The sequence below is a fragment of the Pyrus communis genome, chromosome 4 (genome assembly GCF_041283825.1).
Source record: "Pyrus communis isolate YQ-2024b chromosome 4, ASM4128382v1, whole genome shotgun sequence".
Taxonomy (NCBI): Eukaryota; Viridiplantae; Streptophyta; class Magnoliopsida; order Rosales; family Rosaceae; genus Pyrus; species Pyrus communis.
The window spans coordinates 4,624,607-4,644,199 of record NC_142568.1 but is presented as its reverse complement, the minus strand read 5'-3'; the positions used below and the strand labels follow the sequence as shown (position 1 = coordinate 4,644,199).

Here is a 19,593-nt window from a genome sequence, read left to right as displayed (position 1 = left end):
ATAAATTCGTAGATTGTGATTAAATTTCAAATCTATCCCCCATTGGTCAACTTTAAATAGAGAGCCTTTTGGACCACTATATATACTTGGTTATTGTTGCAGACATTTCAGATGTTCTAAGAATATTGTTTTCTTTGGGTTTGATACAGTTGGAGGTAAACTCTAGTCGGTCGATGATTTACCAAGAAGCTAATCAGAGAGTTTGCATCTCGACTTAGCTTCCTGGTAAATCATGGATTCGATTAGAGCTTGATTCCATGTAATAGTTACTTAGTAATGAAGACGAATTCTAATTGGTTAGCAATTTACCAAAAAATCTTTGGAATAATATGCCATAGGTTTTTTGGGTAAATCGTTATTCAACTAGAGCTTGGTTTTTCAAGAAGAATTAACATGCTATCACAAGGTTTCCGCCAAATATGTCACCCTTTTTTCCTACGTTTTGTTTGTTTGTTAATATTCCATTTGGTTTTTAATTTACTATCAATTTGCCCTTCTTGTTAGATTGTTGCCTCTTTATCTTCAATGGTTAGGAAAACTTTGCATATGAAGGCCGGTGACGTTGAAATAGACACATTTCATAGGTGTATAATATATGACCGACCATTTCAACATGAACAAACCGGGCAAGTAATTCCACACGCGCCTTGCCAAATAGGTCACAAATTCTCCAAATTGATGAACAATCAAAGATGGAATCGCTTCCAACAAAAGCTCAACCTATCACCAAAAAGGCATATTTGATTACAAGGTTCTAAAATGTGTTAGTCGGGCAGCTTGCAAAGACTTAGCGTTTAGAAGCTTAGGCGGTTTTTCTTTTAACTAAATTTATTACCTAATGATAATAACATATATTTAAATGTTTCATTATAATTTAAAAAAAAAAAAAAAGATTTTCTATTTGAAAACAAAATGTAAAATGAAGGATATATCAATTATAAAGAACTAGATGAAGCTCACACACTATGTGTATATGAAAGATATAACAATATATATATATATATATATATATGTGTGTGTGTGTGTGTGTATTAATTAATGAAATCCTCTTTGTCAACCAAAAGAGGGTAAAAAGACTACTTAGTCTTCTATCACACAAAAAAAATTGATGGACAATAATGTAATTTCATAGGTTCAAATTTTACTATTTTTTATTGAAGCCTCACCTACAGGTGATGTTAATATACCTCCTATATTTATAAATAAAATAAAAAAATAAAAAAATAAAAAAAAAACCAAAAACAAAATGGAGTTTTAACGAAAAGTCCCCACTCCTCCCACGTTCTCTCTCTCTCTCCCTCTCTCTTTCTCATTTTCTAAAAAAATATGTTCATACACACAAAGTGTGTGGGCAAATGCTAGTATACATGGAAGAAAGAGAAATGTGAATAAGAGAGGGAGAGGTTTTTATTTCTTATTTTTTAAATTAGAGACATGATTAATGATTTCATGATATGTGGTTGAGGGAAGAAAAAACAACAAGTGCATAACAATTCAGATTACTTTGCAATCAAAAAACAAGAAAATTTAAAGATTGCTGTTGTTATTTCACATCCAGACCTGAAGCAGTATCCTATTGAAAATGGTCGTCTGCAAAGTCTTGGCTCGAAATAAAGCATCGTTGACCTCCTCATCATTATGGTTCGACCATTTTTATTTTCATTTGTTAAAACAAATCACTCTTATTTTCTTAACCATTCGGTTGTTTCAGCGACCGATACTTAAGAAAATAAGGGGCCCATAAGCAACGTGCTTACATATATAAAAAAGAAAAAATTATAAGCCGAGCATTAAATTTGGCATGTATTAAATATTAATCAACATTAAATTTGACTTGTACTGAATTCGGCCCCTATTAAAGCTCAACATTAAATTCGGTCTGCATTTAATTCGGCATGCTTTGAGCAACGCTCTAAAGATCTGGGATTCATCGTACTTTAGTTTCAGATTGTGCGGTGCGAGGATCTAAATGATACATAGTGAGAGTCATTCACAATAATTCGTGTTGTTATTCAGGAACGTTAACATTCTTATATCCCCCTAACTATGAGAAAATTGTCTCATAAAGGTAACAATTTGCGTAACGAGTGGTAAAGAGATGACATGTCAAAGGTTCTAAGTAACGAAGGATCGGAGGAGAATCATAACTAACATAGATTCTCATCCTTCTCTGAGGACCCAATTTTGTACGTAAGGGCGGTGCAATCGGCACATAGACCGCACAACAAAGACATGTAAATGCAAGATGTCAGGCTTGTATCCAGTTATCAACTAAAACGCAAAATAAGGTTGGGTTGCGACAGGCCTCAGGCAGTCCAACATGGCTGTATGAAGTATTGCATGGCCCTAGGTAAAGGTCGGGAGCCTAGTACGTATGTACAACGATCGAGCAATCAATTGAAGGTGCTTAATGAACGCTTTTGCCAAGCCGTTTTGGGTATAAACATGGGGTACAAGATGTTCAACTTCAATCCCAACGAACATGCAATAGTTATCGAAGGCGTAAAAAAAAAAAAAAAAAAAAAAAAAACCAAGAGGAGAGGATTAATTTTTCCTTCAAGTACAATCCTATGGGAAAAAAATCACTAGAATAATAGATAATCTAGAAACCAAATCTATCTAGGATTTACATAATAATAATTGTATAATGTTGATATTAGATACGTGACTTTATATGCTGACTAATTTTATGAGAAAATACCGATGCATATATGTCCATATCTGCCAAATTCCTTGCCAAATATCATAGGTATTAACTACCTTTTTATTCAATGTTATAAGAATTTGGTATCGAATTCTTCATCAATAAAAATTGACATTAGTTGAATGCTAGTTTTAGAATCATCATGTGCAAAATTTAATCCCTCTTCTTTCCACCTTCACATTCCTCAATTCGGATCAGCTTCATCCTTCATCGACTCCACAATCTGGATCAGCTCCCACTTATCTTCACCACGATTTATCGTGCTTCTCTTAGTAGGTGTGTAGAGCTTTGGCTTGAGTGTTCAATCAAACCTTTCTTTTGGCTTGCCTTTGTTGGCACTGTTGCTAGTGGGTTGTTTTTTCCCACTAGCTTCCATCGGTTTGTGGCGGCTACCTCTATGATGTTTGGTGGAGGAGTTTAGGGCTCTGTTTTGGGGCTTTGTGTGCTTAGGATGTTTGAGGCAAGCGGGTTTTCCTTTGTGGCGGTAGGAAGTTGCTAGGGTTTGCTTTGGTGTTTTTCTGTTTTAGGGTCAAAACTATGTTTTGGGCTATTGAGTTAAGATGGAGGTCTGTTTTTTTGTTTGTGTGTTTATTGCGTTTGGGCCTCTTCTTGTATAATTACTTTATGTTGGTGATAAAGTAAGCTTTGACAGGAAAAAAAAACACACATAATTTACTAATTTTTGGTGAAAACACAATACAAAATTTTGGGTAATTCATATCATATTAATTATACAAAATTTTTATGAACTTTTTTATTACGTTAAGTGATGGAAGAATCCTACTAGTGTTAGATTTCTACCATGACAAATATATTCTTATTTTGCTTTAATTTTTTTATTTAAAAAATTACTATTATTATGCATTTACATTATTTACAATTTTGCAGATTGTATAAATGAGGATAATGAGATTGACTTTCAAGGTTTATAAGGTATAGCTTTTGAATAAAATTTGGTGGATATGTACAAACATACATATTTAGAAATTAAACTTGTCATTAGGAATAACTATATTAGTTATGAATTAGGTGCTTTCAACATTTTAAGGTAGTCACTAAACATGCATAGATATTTCTTTTAAATGATTTACTCGGCACATAAGCTTTTAGTCAGCATATATTAACACGTATCTATCCATATTAAATTAATTATTGATCTTCTATAAATTCATAGATTGTGATTAAATTTCAAATATATCCCCAATTGGTCAACTTTACATAGAGAGCCTTTGGACTACTATATATACTTGGTTATTGGTTCAAACATTTCAGATGTTCTATGAAAATAAAATTGTTTTCTTTGGTTTGATATAGTTGGAGGTAAACTCTGGTCGGTCGGTGATTTACCAACAAGCTGATTAGAGAGTTTGCATCTTGACTTAGCTTTCTGGTAGATCATGGATTTGATTAGAGCTTGATTTCATGTAAAAGTTGCTTAGTATTGAAGATGAATTCTAGTTGGTTAGCGATTTACCAAAAACATTGTTGGAATAATATGCCATAAGTGTTTTGGTAAATTGTTGTTCAACTAGAGCTCAATTTTTCAAGAAGATGGAACATGACTATCACAAGGTTTCCACCAAATATGTCACCCTTTTTCCCTACCTTTTGTTTGTTTGTTAATATTCCATCTTGTTTTTATTTTGTGGTTTTCTTTTACTATCAATTTGCCCTTCTTGTTAGATTGTTGCCTCTTATGTTGAATGGTGAGAAAAACTGAGCTCCATATGAAGGTTGCCCAATAACGTTGAAATAGACACATTTTCATAGGTGTATAATACATGACCGACCATTTCAACATGAACAAACCGGGAAAGTAATTCCACACATGCACTTGCCAAATAGTTCACAAATTCCCCTAATTGGTGAACGGTCAAAGGTGGAATCGCTTCCAACAAAAGCTCAATCAATCACCAAAATGACCATATTCGTCATTCTTTAAACCAGATTCTAAGATGTGCTAGTCAGGTAGATGTTAAGAGTCTAGTGTTTAGGAGGCCTAAGCGGTTTGTTTCTAATTAAATTTATTATATAATAATAACAAAATATAAATAGGGAATTGTAATTAGCACTCCAACAACCTCATTTGGTATTCCAAACTTTCTATAATTAGAAAGAAAAATACACGTGTGAGAAGTATAAAATGAGATTGTTGGAGTACTAATAACATTTACTATAAATAAATGTCTAATATAATTTGAAAAAAACTAGTATTTGCTATTTGAAGACATAAAATGTAGAAGGAAGGATATATCTAAATGAGGCCCACACACACTGTGTATGTAAATATAAAAACAAAAAAAACAAAATTTTTATTTGTGAAAAATTATTTTAATGCCTATAATTTATATTTTCTAATACTTTCTTTCAATTATGCATGGAAGGGTATTATAGTATTTTTATTAGTTTTTCTTTTTGTTGACATATATCCAAAATAAAGTAAAAAAGTTGAGGTTTTAGAAACAAAATAAAACTAAAAGAATAATGTTTTAAAAACAAAATAAAATATAAAAATTGTGGCTCACCACCCTCACCTTAATCTCTCGCCATCTCGCTTTCTCCAACCTTTCCTCCTGCACTTTCTCCTTCGTTACCGTGGCTTACCACCACTATCCATTAATCTAGCTTTTAAACAGTGATTTGTACCAATTTCTGAAAATCAAACACAATTCTCAACCAAAAATTTCAATTTTCGACCTAGCACAACGATTTGTTTTACAATTGCACGTCCAGACCGCCTAGGCATATAGAATTATTACAATATGAGTACGAAAAATTTGGTGTTCATATTGTCATATCAAGTCAGTAGAATATTTTTTCATACCGAAATTTGGTATAATAATACTAATAAATTTTATCATACCAAAAATTTAATACAAAAATCTTGATACGATAACCGTCCCACGTCCAACCCTAATCATATCAAATTGTCCCATTTCGGAAAGCAATAACTGGTTACATAATCTCCGACTTTAATTATTCGACTATTTTGTTTCTTCCTTGTTTTATTTTGTTTGGATGTGAGTTGTTTTGGTTCACGTCTTGAAGAAAGTGGTAATATTTTTGCCACGTCGGCTACACGTCTGCAACACCAGGTTTTCTTGGCACCAGATTTTCCTTTTATAATAATTATTTTTAATTTTAAAAAAGAAAAGAAGATAATTTTAACAAAAAGCTTATAATACTGTTCATTTTACCAAAAAATCATATTTTTACACTAAAAGGTCAATTCTAATACTATTCACTTTACCTTTTATTTTGTCCTTATCGTTAAATCTAAAAAATTTTAAGTCATTTTCATTAGTTGTTCTAAAGAATAATTGCAAAAGCAGATGACTCAGATATGAGAGTGACTGAGAAAGTCAAAGAGATAAGGTTTTCGTAACCTCCACAAGAAAACTTATGGTCCACCTATTAACTACACGCCCACTCCAAATCATCACTTGCCTAAAAAGGACCACAAAAATCAACATCAAGATCTAAGAGGTTCATTGAATGCTTTTTGTTATTTTAATGAATATCGTACTTTTTTTTCGTACGATCTAATGATCATCTTAATTAGCATCGTCTAATCTGAATCTTTGTAAATTAATATCGTTTTTCTACGTACGTTCGAGAGCAATATTCGTGAAGACGAAGGTTGGATTTTATATACAAGTTACTTTTAAAATAATTCTTCCACTTGTCCATTTAACAAGCCAATTAAACCATTAAGCATGAAGAAAGCAAGGTGGTGCTCAAAATGTTCGGAGCACTGCAGATTTATTATCAATAGGATGTCGAATTTTTCCCAGCAAAACTTAGGTCGATATATTAAAAAACATGCGACATTTATAGATTAATTTGGTTAATTTCAAACATATCTCCCTCTCACGTTTTCTATTACCGGGTTGCTGGTGGTGCGACTAGGATGGGAATGGCCGTGCACCCCTCCTCACATCTACTCATTGCGTGATTAGTACAGACGATGCGATCAAGGCCGAGCTTTATAATTTGGTAGTCCTACGCGAGCCTTAGAAGTGGGCTCTAGAGTTCTCTGACCTGTGACCCTTTGTACATGGCCGGCTCTAGATGCGATTGTGAGATGAAGGTGTACATGGACTGCCAAAACTTTCTCACAAACAACTAAAAAAAAAAGGCAAAAAATGCCAATCCATGGAGAATCAGTCAATTAAACGAATATAAAAACGAAGAAAACAAATGCCGAGTCATTGAAGCAGTTAAGTTTGAATAGTTCATACTTGGGGGCTTAAAGACTTTGTTAGAACCACATGCCAAATTGGTAATGATATTCCAGCACTACTACCTTCTCTCTTATCCAAAATCAACCAAAGCCAAGAAAATTTGTAATTCTTGAGATATTTTCTGATTCACAAAAATGCAGTGTCGTCTGTGTGTGCGTGTGTGTGCGTGTGTGAGAGAGAGAGAGAGAGAGAGAGAGAGAGAGAGCATCCATAGACCAAAGACAACCCCAGCTAGCTTGTTTGTGCACTGTTCAAAACAAAACCACCCAATGCTTATCACAACAAACTACAGATATAGGTCCTACGTTTCGTTTCGTTTCGTTTTTCACAGAGAAAATTTTATGGCCTCGGTCAATTGATAAACTACTCCAAGCAAATAAACCAACATTCGAAAATAAAAGGAAGAATAACGTACCTGAAGATATTCTCGTATGCTAGCAATTACAATCTAGATATTTTGCAGAGTGGTACCTAGCTACATTTCATTATTAACGAACATTAAAAGTGTTAAAACATGTATACAGCAGTTCATAAACAGTTTGACATGCTCAAGCAACTTTCTTAAACATTTTTGGGATCCCTAATAGCGTCGTCTGATAACTGATCCCTAAGGCCAAGGTTATGGTGAATAGAAAGATAAACCTACTATTGCACTGTACTGGTTAGATACAATGGACTATAACCAAAATAAAGTAAAACTCAAATCACCTGCAAAATTCCTAAAATAAAGATCAAGACGATCGAGTGAATCAATTTAAAAACTGAATATAATTCCTCTAGCTAGACCAAGTTTAAATTACAGTAAGTATATACTATCTGGTCACCATTTTATGAGTTAAGTAGCCACCGAAACAAAAGCCTCAATTCAATCACTTCACGCGGGTTTAAGGATAAATGAACAAACTTGGATAAAAACACGGAAAATGACAGGTTAATATGGTATTTGGTCTAAAAATATCGCAAGGCATGAATCATCCGTTGAAGATATTTTCATCTTTAGAGAAGAGCTCAAGATATTCCAATTTTTCACAAGAGCTAGCTCAAGATATTTTAATCATATAAGAATATCCAACCAAGATGCATGCATGCATGCATGGTTGCTGCTTCAAGTGTGTTGATTGCAGCTTCAAGTCTGTTAAGCATTCTAAATAAACTATCCAAATCTTATGACTAATATACCCCTGAAAATCATTCCTAAGTCCTAAGTCAAGGCAGTCCCAAAAACAAAGGAGAAACAAAACCATTAAAAATTTAATTGGTTTTTTTAATTAATTTTAAAATTTTTACCTGTACTATAATTAAATCCAGAAGTCCTTGTCGTTAATTACTAGTTGCAGATATAGCAAACGACTTTGAAAAATACAAATTCAAAAGCTCCTTGTAATAAAATAAAAATTCACATTTTCCTGGAAATTGCAAGAATGGAAAAGGTGTAAACACTTAGAGAGAGAAAACGACTTTGAAAAAGTGAGCTGAGTCAGACCAACAAAATAAAATAAAAATAAAATATCAGCTGACCTATTTTGATCTTTTGCACTTTTTCCCCTTTCAACTGGAGCCCGCCAAACTGGCCAAAGAAAAAACCTTAAGAGGGAAGTCATTTTTATAAATAAGGAAGCAACCCCTTCATCCATTATCATCACTTTTTTCTCCTCTGCCTACCCTTCCCTTCCCTTCCCTTCAAAACACAAAACACATTTTCAGTAATTAAATGACATTAACTCTCCGTTCTTCAACTTCGTTCGTCAATCTTAAAGACCACAAGGGCCTGAAAACCTCCAATGACTCCCCTGGCACGATATACTTTGCGCAAATCAAGCCATCATGCCGTCTCCGGGCAAAGAGTTCAATGCAAGAAACACAGCTCTTGCATGAGAAGAACCTAATGACTATCTCCGATGGAAGGAGAGAGTTGCTCCACGCACTCCCAAATACTGCTCACAGCAGCACTGACAACAAGGTGCCTGTGTATGTGATGCTCCCGCTCGACACGGTGAGTCACGGAGGGCATTTGAATAAGCCAAGAGCAATGAATGCGAGTTTGATGGCCCTGAAGCAAGCAGGGGTTGAAGGAGTTATGGTGGATGCGTGGTGGGGATTGGTGGAGAAGGACGGACCTTCCCAGTACAATTGGGAAGGGTATGCTGAGCTTGTGCAGATGGTGCAAAAGCATGGCATGAAGATCCAAGTCGTCATGTCTTTTCATCAGTGTGGAGGAAATGTTGGAGACTCATGCAGGTATGTTTGCTGGTTCTAACTGCTGTCTGTTACGTTTAATGCTCCCTAGAGCTTTATACAAGTTACAACACATGCTATAAGATTTAGTAAAAGGTGAAACATGTTTGAAAGTGCATTTAGGATGGCTAATAGAATGACCAAAAGCACTTTCTAGTGCTTTCTAGATAAGTACCTTTCTTTGGAAAAGCACTTCCAATCGCTTTTTCAAGAAGCAATTGGATTTTTAATAGAACCTTTGACATGCTTAGAAAAAAGTGCTTATGGGCAAAACCTTTTTTATACATAAGAACTCCTAAACATGGTAGTCTTAACCTGCATAATTTTTTTTAGATTTAGATCTCCGTAATTAGTCATTAATTACTTAGGACTCGAGAAATTCTGTGTATTTATTAGTCATGTTTTTAATCTATCTCCACCTAGTGTGGATTTATGCACTGATCCACTAAACCACAATTATATGAATTTTCAGCATTCCTCTACCTCCATGGGTGCTTGAAGAAATCAGCAAGAATCCTGACCTTGTTTACACAGACAAATCAGGCAGGAGGAATCCTGAGTACATATCCTTGGGATGCGATTCATTGCCTGTTCTCAGAGGAAGAACTCCCATTCAGGTCTACACCGATTACATGAGGAGCTTCCGCGACAGATTCATTGACTACTTGGGCGATGTTATTGTGGTAATTATCTGCAACAAAGATGTTATGACTTTAATTTATGCTATTATTCTTGCAGTAGGAATTCAAAAGTTAAAAAAAAAAATAAATAAAAAAAAAAAACTAGACATAAAAAGATCTTTGCCAGTGTTTCGCAAGAACAATAAAAAAGATTATCAAACAGAACAAAACTAATTTGGTCTAGGGCAACAAATGTTAACATCCGTGTCAACTTAAGGTCATTTTGAAGTTTACAAGGGGCTTGTTTAAAGGTCAGAAACTCAATTTCAATTACTTCTATAGGAAATTCAAGTAGGCATGGGTCCTTGTGGGGAGCTCAGATATCCAGCTTATCCAGAAAGCAACGGAACATGGAGGTTTCCTGGAATTGGAGAATTCCAATGCTATGACAAGGTAATTACAGTGAACATAAGCATTTTTCCTTACTTTTGACCAATTAAAATAACCTTAAACGGAACTACATAATAACTCGATACAATTTCTGCCATATTCATTATTCCTAAACATGCTTTTATGACATGCAGTACATGAGAGCTTCCCTGGAAGCATCAGCAGAGGCACTGGGGAAGAGAGATTGGGGAAGAAGTGGACCACATGATTCCGGCCACTACAATCAATTTCCTGAAGACACAGGATTTTTCAAAAGGGATGGAACTTGGAACACTGAGTATGGACAGTTCTTCCTTGAATGGTACTCCGGAAAGCTACTAAGACACGGAGATAGAATACTGTCAGCTGCAAAAGGGGTATTCCAAGGATCTGGATCTAAATTATCTGGAAAGATTGCTGGGATTCACTGGCACTACGGATCAAGATCACATGCGGCTGAATTAACTGCGGGCTACTACAACACTAGACACAGAGACGGTTACCTACCAACTGCCAAAATGTTCAGCAAAAACATGGTTGTATTAAACTTCACCTGCATGGAAATGAAAGATAGAGAACAGCCAGAACATGCAAATTGCTCACCAGAAGGTCTAGTGAGGCAGGTAAAGATGGCAACCAAGAGAGCTGGAATTGACCTAGCAGGAGAGAATGCACTGGAGAGGTATGACACTGGTGCGTTTGCACAAGTTTTAGCAACAAGCAGATCAGATTCCGGTAATGCCTTAAGTGCATTTACATATCTCCGAATGAACAAGAGATTGTTTGAGGGGGATAACTGGAGGAACATGGTTGAATTTGTGAGGAGCATGGCAGAAGGTGGCCGGAACAGACGTCTGTCAGAGTGTGACTCCACCGCAAGCGACCTCTTTGTTCATTTTATCAAAGAGAAGAAAGTTGAGAAAACAAAAGAAACTCTTCTCGTGTAGAGATGTTAGAAATTATTTATGTGCAGCTTCTAGTGCAAACAGAGTATAGTTTAATTACTTTAATATAAAAAGAGAAAACAAAAGTATAATTATATGCAAACACCATAATTTGCATCACTGAGATGTAAGATGGTTAAAGAAAAATTAATTGTATATGTATCTGCTACATGAGTGGCCAGTTGATGTTCATTCAATCCTATCCAGGTATTCATAAGTTTAGTTTAGAGGATGTTTGGCTGACTCTTTTGAAAAGGTTGTAAGTCCGGTTTGTAAAAAAATAGTATGCAACATCCAAGAACTTCGACATAATGTTCATCAATTTCTCTGTTTTTTCTTTGCTTAATGCCTCAATATATCTGTATTTCTCCATTCAAATGATTCATTGTACTCTTCTTTTGTTATTTACATATTAGCTGAAAACTATTGATAACACAACCAAACCAAGAGTAACAGGGATGAGAAACATATTACATACCCCAATCACTTAGCCACTCGGTTTGACTGCCAGAACAATATGTGGAAGCCAATTTGTCTGCTAGAGAGGTCGTTGGGGCAACTTGATTTTAGCTTTTGATGAAACTAAAGAAAACACTGCATCAAAAACGCAAAGAACAACGTTCATAAGTAAATCATGACGATGGTTAGCCAAAGTCTGATCAAAACCAAGTAACACTGCCTTGTTAATCCAGAGAATGCTTTTCATTAATTCGAATTCGAGGACAAATAGCATGAACCATAACAATTTCTTGCTTTTGACAAGAAAAACAAATTTCATTAATGATAAAGGTAAAAGAAACGGCTTCGAAAACAGAACAATCCAAATTCATTCGTACTTCAACAACTATCTCACAACATACAAAAGGATCGAATGTTATTTGAACTCTACAAGACGGCACATTCCACCATCAAGGATAATGTTAGAAGACTTCAAAACATGGTCAAATATCCCCCCCACAGGAGTGCGTTTTGTGAAAGCCCTGAAGACATATTTCTTTTCTCAGTCCCAAGCCATATGGATGAAAGTGGTTTTTCTCACTGCCCACTTGATGCCATATACCTTGATCCAAGCACCTGAACATGTCACAACCTAAATTAAGTTCTATAATTGATACATTATTCAATAATTAAACTTGCGTTCCGGAGAAACATCGCAGCTATTCAAGTATTCAACCATATTTATTATACAGATGAACACTGAGAAAACAATATAAGAACCATAAAAGACCAATTAACACATATGACAAAGAACGTTTAGGTTTCAACGCAATTCTAATAAGGAGTAAGAAGACTATTAAAGCAAGATGTGGTTGTCAAAGAAAAGGCACAGAACAGATAAATCATTCCCTTAATAATTTCCTATACTGAAATAAGAACATATGGTTCTGATTCATGTTCATCCTCCAAGATACCATCAGAAACCCTTAACAATGAAGCATATTGATGAGTAACTCTATTGCAATCATACTCCAGTGCTTTGTTCTTGGCATTTTATCAGCATTACTATAAACAAAACTGTTGGAAAATGTACTTTGACAGGAATATCACAAGCATCCTATCTTTTTTTTGGTTCAGTCACCACAACGTTAGGTACGTAAAAAGTACGCCATAGTTCAAGGAAAACAGTGAATCATAGCCTGCTGGTCAGAGGATTTTTCATGTCATATATTAGCTTCTTCTTCTTTTTTGATGAAGATATTGTGCAACTGTTAAATTTTGAATTCCAGTACCTTCCTCACTCCAAAATCAATTACAATCTTTAGACACGAAACGGAAACACAAATTCATGGCATTTTGCAGAATCAGTAACCCACAATTACTTGCAAACAAATACAGATATCCATTCATTGTTAATTAACAGAGCTTGGATTCACTTGCAAGTTGCAACAACAGTTAATTAATCCCAATTAAAAAATTGAATACAAGCTAAATTTGGAGAGTGGGAGAGTAGAATTACCCCCAAATCAATTCAACTTCAAGCATGTGGAGGCGGAGGTGCATGTGGCGGATCGGAGTTAGGATTCTGGCGGCGAAGGTCTTCGATCAAGCTTCCGAGTTCTTTGCGAGCAGATTCTCTTCCGAACATGAATCCGTACCATCCGGAAACAGCAGAGAAGACAGTTGCAGTGACAATTGTATGAAGGAGTGTGAAGGTTTTCTCCATTTTCTTGGAATTGGGGTTTGGGGCGTTTCAAGGGTTTACGAAGGATCTTACACGGGAAATTTGGACAAAAGAGTCCAATTTTGGATCTAAATAGAGTTATATAGCCGGCTTAATACTACGGTCTAGTTTTCTTACTAGTCTAACGAATTTTCCAACAAAGTTTTCATTGCATTGTCGAGCCAAACGATGGATTCAGATTAGTGATTAATCATCTTTTCTAGTAACCGATTTATCTTATGTTTTATCACTTGAAACATTGTTTGCGAAGAGCAACTTCACCGTGGGCAATTGGCCTGTTGATGGGCAATGAAATCTATTGCCCATCCCCAACCCCAAAATACTTCAGCCCAGTTGGGTAATTAGGCTAAAGGCGAACCCAAGGAAGAAGTCAGGTGAAAGTTTATAGCCCAAACGCTTGAGTGGATGTGACGCAAGACTAATGTCAGTATGACGTTAAATATGTTATAAAAATATTTTGCATTGTCTACGTGCACGTGGGGGCGCGTCTCCAACAATGTTTCGAAAGGTAGAACCCACATGGCAGCCCTCTTAGTTACCGTTGCCCTGGAGCAACGTGACAAACAACCAATTACTATTCATTTAAAGGGATTGAGTTGCCTATTTTCCAGAGAGGCCTTAGGACTTATTTGGAATTGTGTTACTTTAAAAATTAAAAAAAAAACATTTTTTTTTAAAAACTGTTGTCAATTGATAGTAGAAAAGTATAGAAAACAGAAGCAGGAATTACTGTGTTTATGAAAAAAGTGCTTATTTTTTAAAAACATAATAATCATTGTCATTTAATGAAATGTTTAAATAGCAAATATACTGCCACATATTTTGCAAATTACAATATTTACCCCTCCACGGTACACCTCATCCACCCATGGGAAAGAAGACGTTAGAAGACCTGGAACCGTCTTATGGATCCCGACTACCATTGGAGAGCTTATCAGAGCAGCAGGGGGAGCAACTATAATTTTTACCGTGTGGTTCCGGTATAATCTTAACAGAAGATGCAGATAAAATTGTTGATGCGGACTGGATAAATAATGTTGGGAAGCTGTATTTGGTCAGTGAGACAAATTTTACAAACTCTTGGAGCAGGAACTCATGCACAAACAGATAATAAGGTTGCACTACTTCAAGTTCTAACTCAATGCCAACAACTGAACGGCGGACACGGAATTCCGACACAGGTTTATGTGAGTACCCCAGGCTGGTGTACTACATGCTACACTTTTCATGGCAATACGATGCCTCAAATCTCTCTCGTCTCTGCGATTCACCATGTTGGTGCATTGGATGCTTGTAATCTGTGATTGGTGAGATTAAAGCATCGGTTCCAATATGGAAGGAGGAGGTGTGTGAATCACTCATCATAGCTTTTGATCGCGCTGTGTATTTTTTTTAAACAAGGGGATGGAAAATCACTCAATAGATTCTAGCATAAACACAGTGGCCAAAAAAGGGGTGTGTGAATCACAACACGCGTGAAGCGTCCTGTGTCCCTCTTTTCGTCATCTCTGCTCGTATGATTCTCAGGACTCTCTTGACAATATCAACATGTTGCCACAAGGTTCTTCGAATTACGCATCCTTCTCTTCGCATGCCTGCCTGTGTATGTTTACGCATTGCTCAGATTAGTACAGGAAAGATTTTCATCAAACTCTGTTACTGGTTCAAGAAATAACAAGTTGAGGTTCACCGATAGGAGTCTCTCTTTTTGTTTTTTGTTAAGACAGTTGTGAATTACAAATTTCAACCACTTAACCACATAGCACAGCACTCGGACAAATTTTATACATGAATTCAAAGGGCCGGGAAAAGCTTGTTCAATCTGCATGGTAATGCATAGAACTCGTCATTCCTAATATCTGAACCATACAAGCTAAACTTCTCCCACCAGTACAAACCACTGTCTTTTCGAGATGCATCGTCTTCCCAGGCCAGTGAACAATCCAAGACCATTGCTACCATTGCAGCTACCGTCGTGTGAGACATGAAGATCACAGTAACTGCATCGTCGAACTGAAAGTAATTGAACAAGATTTGATAAGGCCAACAGTAACATTCTAATGGAAGCAAGACACAAACATTAATAGACTAGTCGATAAATATTCTCACCCATCCAGAACTGCTTTCGGCGCCTTTGTGATAATATTCTCTGAAGTATTGTGGGATAGAAATCCCCAAGAAGAAAGAGAACCCCAGTATAAATTTTGTTCTAAAACTGTTCAGGTTACAAAACTGAAGAAAGCCAAGCCCTGCAGCAGCTGCCAAAGGACATTGTAGGCGACTGTTAAATACGAGGCATTGCTAGCATCTTCTGTTTTTGTTGCAGTTTGTCCAGCAACTATCGCACATAATTATCTTTTATTCGAGCGATATTTTAATCTTTACTAAGGACGTGGATTCAAGATCATCATAATGCATGTTCTGTGAAATCATCATGTTGCAAATGTCAATATAAGGAGCAGATGTCTGAGGAAACAGAGATACATACCGACATAGCCATATAAGACGCAGTAAATAGCTGCTATGATTGGTGTTGGAATAGAAGCAAAAAGGGCTCCAAATTTTCCTGGTTAAGAACACCATCTTGGCAACATGAGATACTAGTTTAACACATTTCAAGTACAATAATCAACACGAAACTAGGTTGTAAGTAAAATCGCCTGCATACCAAATACTGAGAAGAAAATCATGAAGCCAGCTGAAATTTGGATGACTCTACGGCTTCCAACTTTTGTCAATGCTAATAGGCCAGCATTCTCACTACACCGAAAGCAGAAGGATGTAATAAGGAGAAAGCGTCTGAAACAAGACATTTTTTTGGCAAAAAGAGATTAGTGTGAGTTCATTACACTGATGCTGCAGAACCAGTTAGGGAACCAAACATCCCGTCAAATAAAACTCCTATACCCTGAAAGACAGAAAACCATATCAAAGTCGTATACTAAACAACGCAGCTATAATGAAAAGATTCACAATTCTGAAGTAAGAAGGCAACAGGCAACGATGTCTTACCAACCAGCCAACACCCCGGCTAACAACAGAAGGTGGTACAGGTGTGGCACTCCCGTATCTTGCTGTAGTGAAAAACGTACCAGTCGACTGTAAACATTGCAGGTACACTATCAATATAAATATAACTTGTATTGACATGTTCTCTAAACAAACCCTATGCTAATTATGAAATGAAGTTAACGCAACGGTACGAGTGTAGAAGTTTTAACATGAATCTAGTTTGAATTATTACTGCACTACACGCATTTCTAAATGACTTGAGGGAAAAGGAATGGACCTCAAAGGTTGAAACGAAAGAAGCAGCAATCATTGCAAGAGCTTCTCCTACATTAAAAGTAGGGCTCCCCCATTGAAATGGATATGGAATGTATATCCTGCATATTTACACAGAAAAAGGACAAGAAGTTCACTGTTGTCAATGAACTTGAGAGTCAACAGGAATTAATACAGAATTACAGATTTGCACATCGAGACCGACCAGGGAGCTGCACCAACAATGCCAGAACGATCAGTGCGGCAACTCAGTTGAGTTGTTGTAGGTTTGTTATTATATGCACCACTTGAGGTTAGAAGTTGTGCAAACAACCATACAATTGGGATGGAGAACAACACTGCAAATCTGTCGCATATTTTCTTCTTCGTATTTAAAATATGAGGAAGATACTGCAAAACATTTAATCATGTATAACATTACCTATTGCGATGAGAAAACTAACGGAAACAACTCTCATTCAATATCATACACTGTTCGTTATCTGGGGTAGACAGAGGTAATAACTAATTATAATTGATCAATATTTACCTGTGCAACGAAAACCATGACGATCAACTCTGGAAGCCCGAGTTCAACACATCTGGCCAACTAGAAGAAAAGGAAACGAGAGGTGGATAGTGAATGCACTGCCTATCAAATTTAATGGTGAAGAGTAACCGAAACACGATTGTCATAATACAAAACACCAGATTAGGATGATGAAGCTATTCATGAATCAATGTTTACTTCATGAATTTCCATACTTGAATGTAGTTTTAAGTGGATCGGGAGCAAGGAAGTGGGGAAGCAAAAGTATGAGACAAGAATGAGGGATCGATCAAGAACTCTTTACCGTAGGGAAACCGAGATGATAAACTCCAAGTCCAGTAAAAGTTATGTATGGGACAACAGAAAGAGGGCTAAGGCACCTGAATCAAGTAAAATAAGAAGTCTTGGCCACAACTCACAAAGTATCAACTATCACTAGTACTAATAATCTGAGAATTTTAAACAATTTCTTGCCATCCAAGAAACCAGACCTTCAGTTCAAAATAACTTTACCTTATAGCATTTCTCCACAAGCCTAGGAAGCCGATGATCATCTGGAAACTGGCGGTAATGATTAAGGCACCCTGTATACCTCTCATAGTGTTGAAAAACTTCTGAAAGATTCATTCATAAGGCCAAATAAAAAATAAAAAAAATTAGATTCGTACAGAAAAAAAAAAGTGAAATCCCTAGCTAGTAGAAATTATTCTTCAACCAAAAAGAAGAAAATAAATTAAGCCCGACCTCATGAGGATCTGAGTAATCCTTGTATCTACTGGCTAGGAGTATGGATGTTGTGGGGATTACATATGTATATGAAGCCGTTACCACAGTAGGAAGTCGGGTTCCGAATAGAGACTGGAAGAGCGTGTTGAACCCCGAAACAAAGAGCATGGTTTGTATCACCCTAGCCTTCTCAATCTGTGACAAAAGGGGAGTGAAGTTAATCAAAAGAACGCAAGCACAAAAAATAAAGGAGAGTCATAAAAGTTGGCAAGCAAGTATTAAATCCTTACATCTCCTCCACCCATTTTGGGGACAAGCATACTTGGAATTAGGACAGTAATCCCAAGAGTCAATAGGTAGTGCTGGAAACCCAGCATGATTGCTTCAGCTGCACAACGACGGAAGATATATTATATGTTTAGTAATGGTAAACATGGAGTATAACGGAATCTAAAAAATGAACATGAAACATTTGGTAATTTATATTTGAGAAAAAGGGTAAGGGGGAATGCATACGCCATGGTGGCGGGCTGTTAACACAATACTGAACGCCTGGTAATTGCTCTTTCAGTGGGTGTGGTTGTAACTCCTCGGTTTTGTTGTTGTTGTTGTTGCCACCACCATTTCCACCATTGCCACCACCACTCCCACCATGCCCACTACCATTTCCACCACCACCATTGCTACCTCCGTTGTTATTGTTACCACCGCCACAACAGCCTTGAGCCATGTCCTGCTAGTTTAAGCACGTTTACGGAGGAAGGAGAACCCAAGAGTTAAGAGCAAGCAAGAGCTAAATGGGAGTAGAATTCAACCTTAAAACCTGTCACGTATTAGACCGTTACGAATTCAAATGACCAACATTTACTGAATTGAATGATATTTTTGGCTGTCAATTAATATTTGTAATTTTTAATTGAATAGTGAACATTGTCTAATGTCTACGGTTTTTCATATATAATTAACCACTAATTATTTCTGCTTTTAATCGAATTAAATGGTAGACAATTATAGCTTGCTTACAATTCAAAATCAAACTCATTGCATTTTAATTGCATAAATAATAAAGAAAAGTAATGTTAGGTAGATTAAATTTGCAAATTAAATTTTATTTTATTTTTTTCAAATTTGGCTCAAAGTCCATTCCAGTCCATAATTGCTATCATAGGAAGTGACTTTGAGAAGAATTTATTGATAAACAAGAAAAATACAATATGTCAAGGGGGACATGAGGTTAAACCTATACCATTAAAGAATTCATAACAACAAGTCAAAACTCTTTTAGCAAAATCTATAACAAGGGAGCTTAGAAAAGTTGTGAGAATAAGCAACTGCAGCATAAGGAGGGCATGAATCCCACCAATGGACACCGGGGTGATCAAAACCATCATTGGCCAAACAATCAACAACTTGGTTACCCTCTCTAAAAATATGAGAAATTTGAACCTGTATGAAGGATAAGTAAAACTCGACAGTTATGCCAACAGACTGTGACAACCCGTCCCTAATTTTACAATTTTATAAATTTTAAATATGCGCAGCGCATACGAGTTGGAGTTGCCTATGGTAACCTGTACGAGTCGTTATACCAATGGTCAGTAGAAGTTCCCGAACTAGTAAGTATTTTTCCCTAGAATCATCTGAAACCATCTATCTGAGTGGCGCAGCGAACGCTTGGTGGGCCCATAACCCATA

At 36.2% G+C, this 19,593-nt stretch overlaps 3 protein-coding genes across 3 annotated transcripts; 1 reads left to right on the top strand and 2 right to left on the bottom strand.

The window, feature by feature from the left end:
• The first annotated feature begins 8,560 nt into the window (after window positions 1-8,560).
• Window positions 8,561-11,477, top strand: CT-BMY (chloroplast beta-amylase). Its single transcript, XM_068461775.2, has 4 exons — window positions 8,561-9,186; window positions 9,656-9,866; window positions 10,146-10,256; window positions 10,388-11,477. Exons 1-4 carry the CDS (start codon window positions 8,660-8,662, stop codon window positions 11,177-11,179), a joined length of 1,641 nt encoding a protein of 546 aa, XP_068317876.2. The 5' UTR covers window positions 8,561-8,659; the 3' UTR covers window positions 11,180-11,477.
• Window positions 11,478-12,109: 632 nt separating this feature from the next.
• LOC137722708 (Putative membrane lipoprotein) lies at window positions 12,110-13,467 on the bottom strand. Its single transcript, XM_068461776.2, has 2 exons — window positions 13,134-13,467; window positions 12,110-12,250 (listed from the first exon to the last, which is right to left on the bottom strand). The coding sequence occupies exon 1, from the start codon at window positions 13,338-13,340 to the stop codon at window positions 13,152-13,154; it is 189 nt and encodes a 62-aa protein (XP_068317877.1). The 5' UTR covers window positions 13,341-13,467; the 3' UTR covers window positions 12,110-12,250; window positions 13,134-13,151.
• Window positions 13,468-15,105: 1,638 nt separating this feature from the next.
• Window positions 15,106-18,654, bottom strand: LOC137723725 (putative nucleobase-ascorbate transporter 10). The gene is made up of 14 exons (XM_068462918.2): window positions 18,415-18,654; window positions 18,189-18,286; window positions 17,917-18,093; window positions 17,686-17,786; window positions 17,477-17,552; window positions 17,173-17,232; window positions 16,849-17,033; window positions 16,648-16,744; window positions 16,371-16,457; window positions 16,208-16,266; window positions 16,027-16,118; window positions 15,847-15,924; window positions 15,468-15,616; window positions 15,106-15,371 (listed from the first exon to the last, which is right to left on the bottom strand). The coding sequence occupies exons 1-14, from the start codon at window positions 18,626-18,628 to the stop codon at window positions 15,153-15,155; spliced, it is 1,692 nt and encodes a 563-aa protein (XP_068319019.2). The 5' UTR covers window positions 18,629-18,654; the 3' UTR covers window positions 15,106-15,152.
• Window positions 18,655-19,593: the final 939 nt, after the last annotated feature.

What these genes read in the sequence shown, in the direction of transcription:
- CT-BMY (XM_068461775.2), top strand. Translation starts at nt 8,660, where the DNA reads ATGACATTAACTCTCCGTTCTTCAACTTCGTTCGTCAATCTTAAAGAC. An exon ending in ACTTGGGCGATGTTATTGTG is followed by an intron (nt 9,867 to 10,145) that starts GTAATTATCTGC and finishes TTACTTCTATAG; the next exon opens with GAAATTCAAGTAGGCATGGG. An exon ending in AATTCCAATGCTATGACAAG is followed by an intron (nt 10,257 to 10,387) that starts GTAATTACAGTG and finishes TATGACATGCAG; the next exon opens with TACATGAGAGCTTCCCTGGA.
- LOC137722708 (XM_068461776.2), bottom strand. Translation starts at nt 13,340, where the DNA reads ATGGAGAAAACCTTCACACTCCTTCATACAATTGTCACTGCAACTGTC.
- LOC137723725 (XM_068462918.2), bottom strand. Translation starts at nt 18,628, where the DNA reads ATGGCTCAAGGCTGTTGTGGCGGTGGTAACAATAACAACGGAGGTAGC. An exon ending in TAACAGCCCGCCACCATGGC is followed by an intron (nt 18,287 to 18,414) that starts GTATGCATTCCC and finishes GTCGTTGTGCAG; the next exon opens with CTGAAGCAATCATGCTGGGT. An exon ending in ATTGTTGGTGCAGCTCCCTG is followed by an intron (nt 16,745 to 16,848) that starts GTCGGTCTCGAT and finishes GTAAATATGCAG; the next exon opens with GATATACATTCCATATCCAT.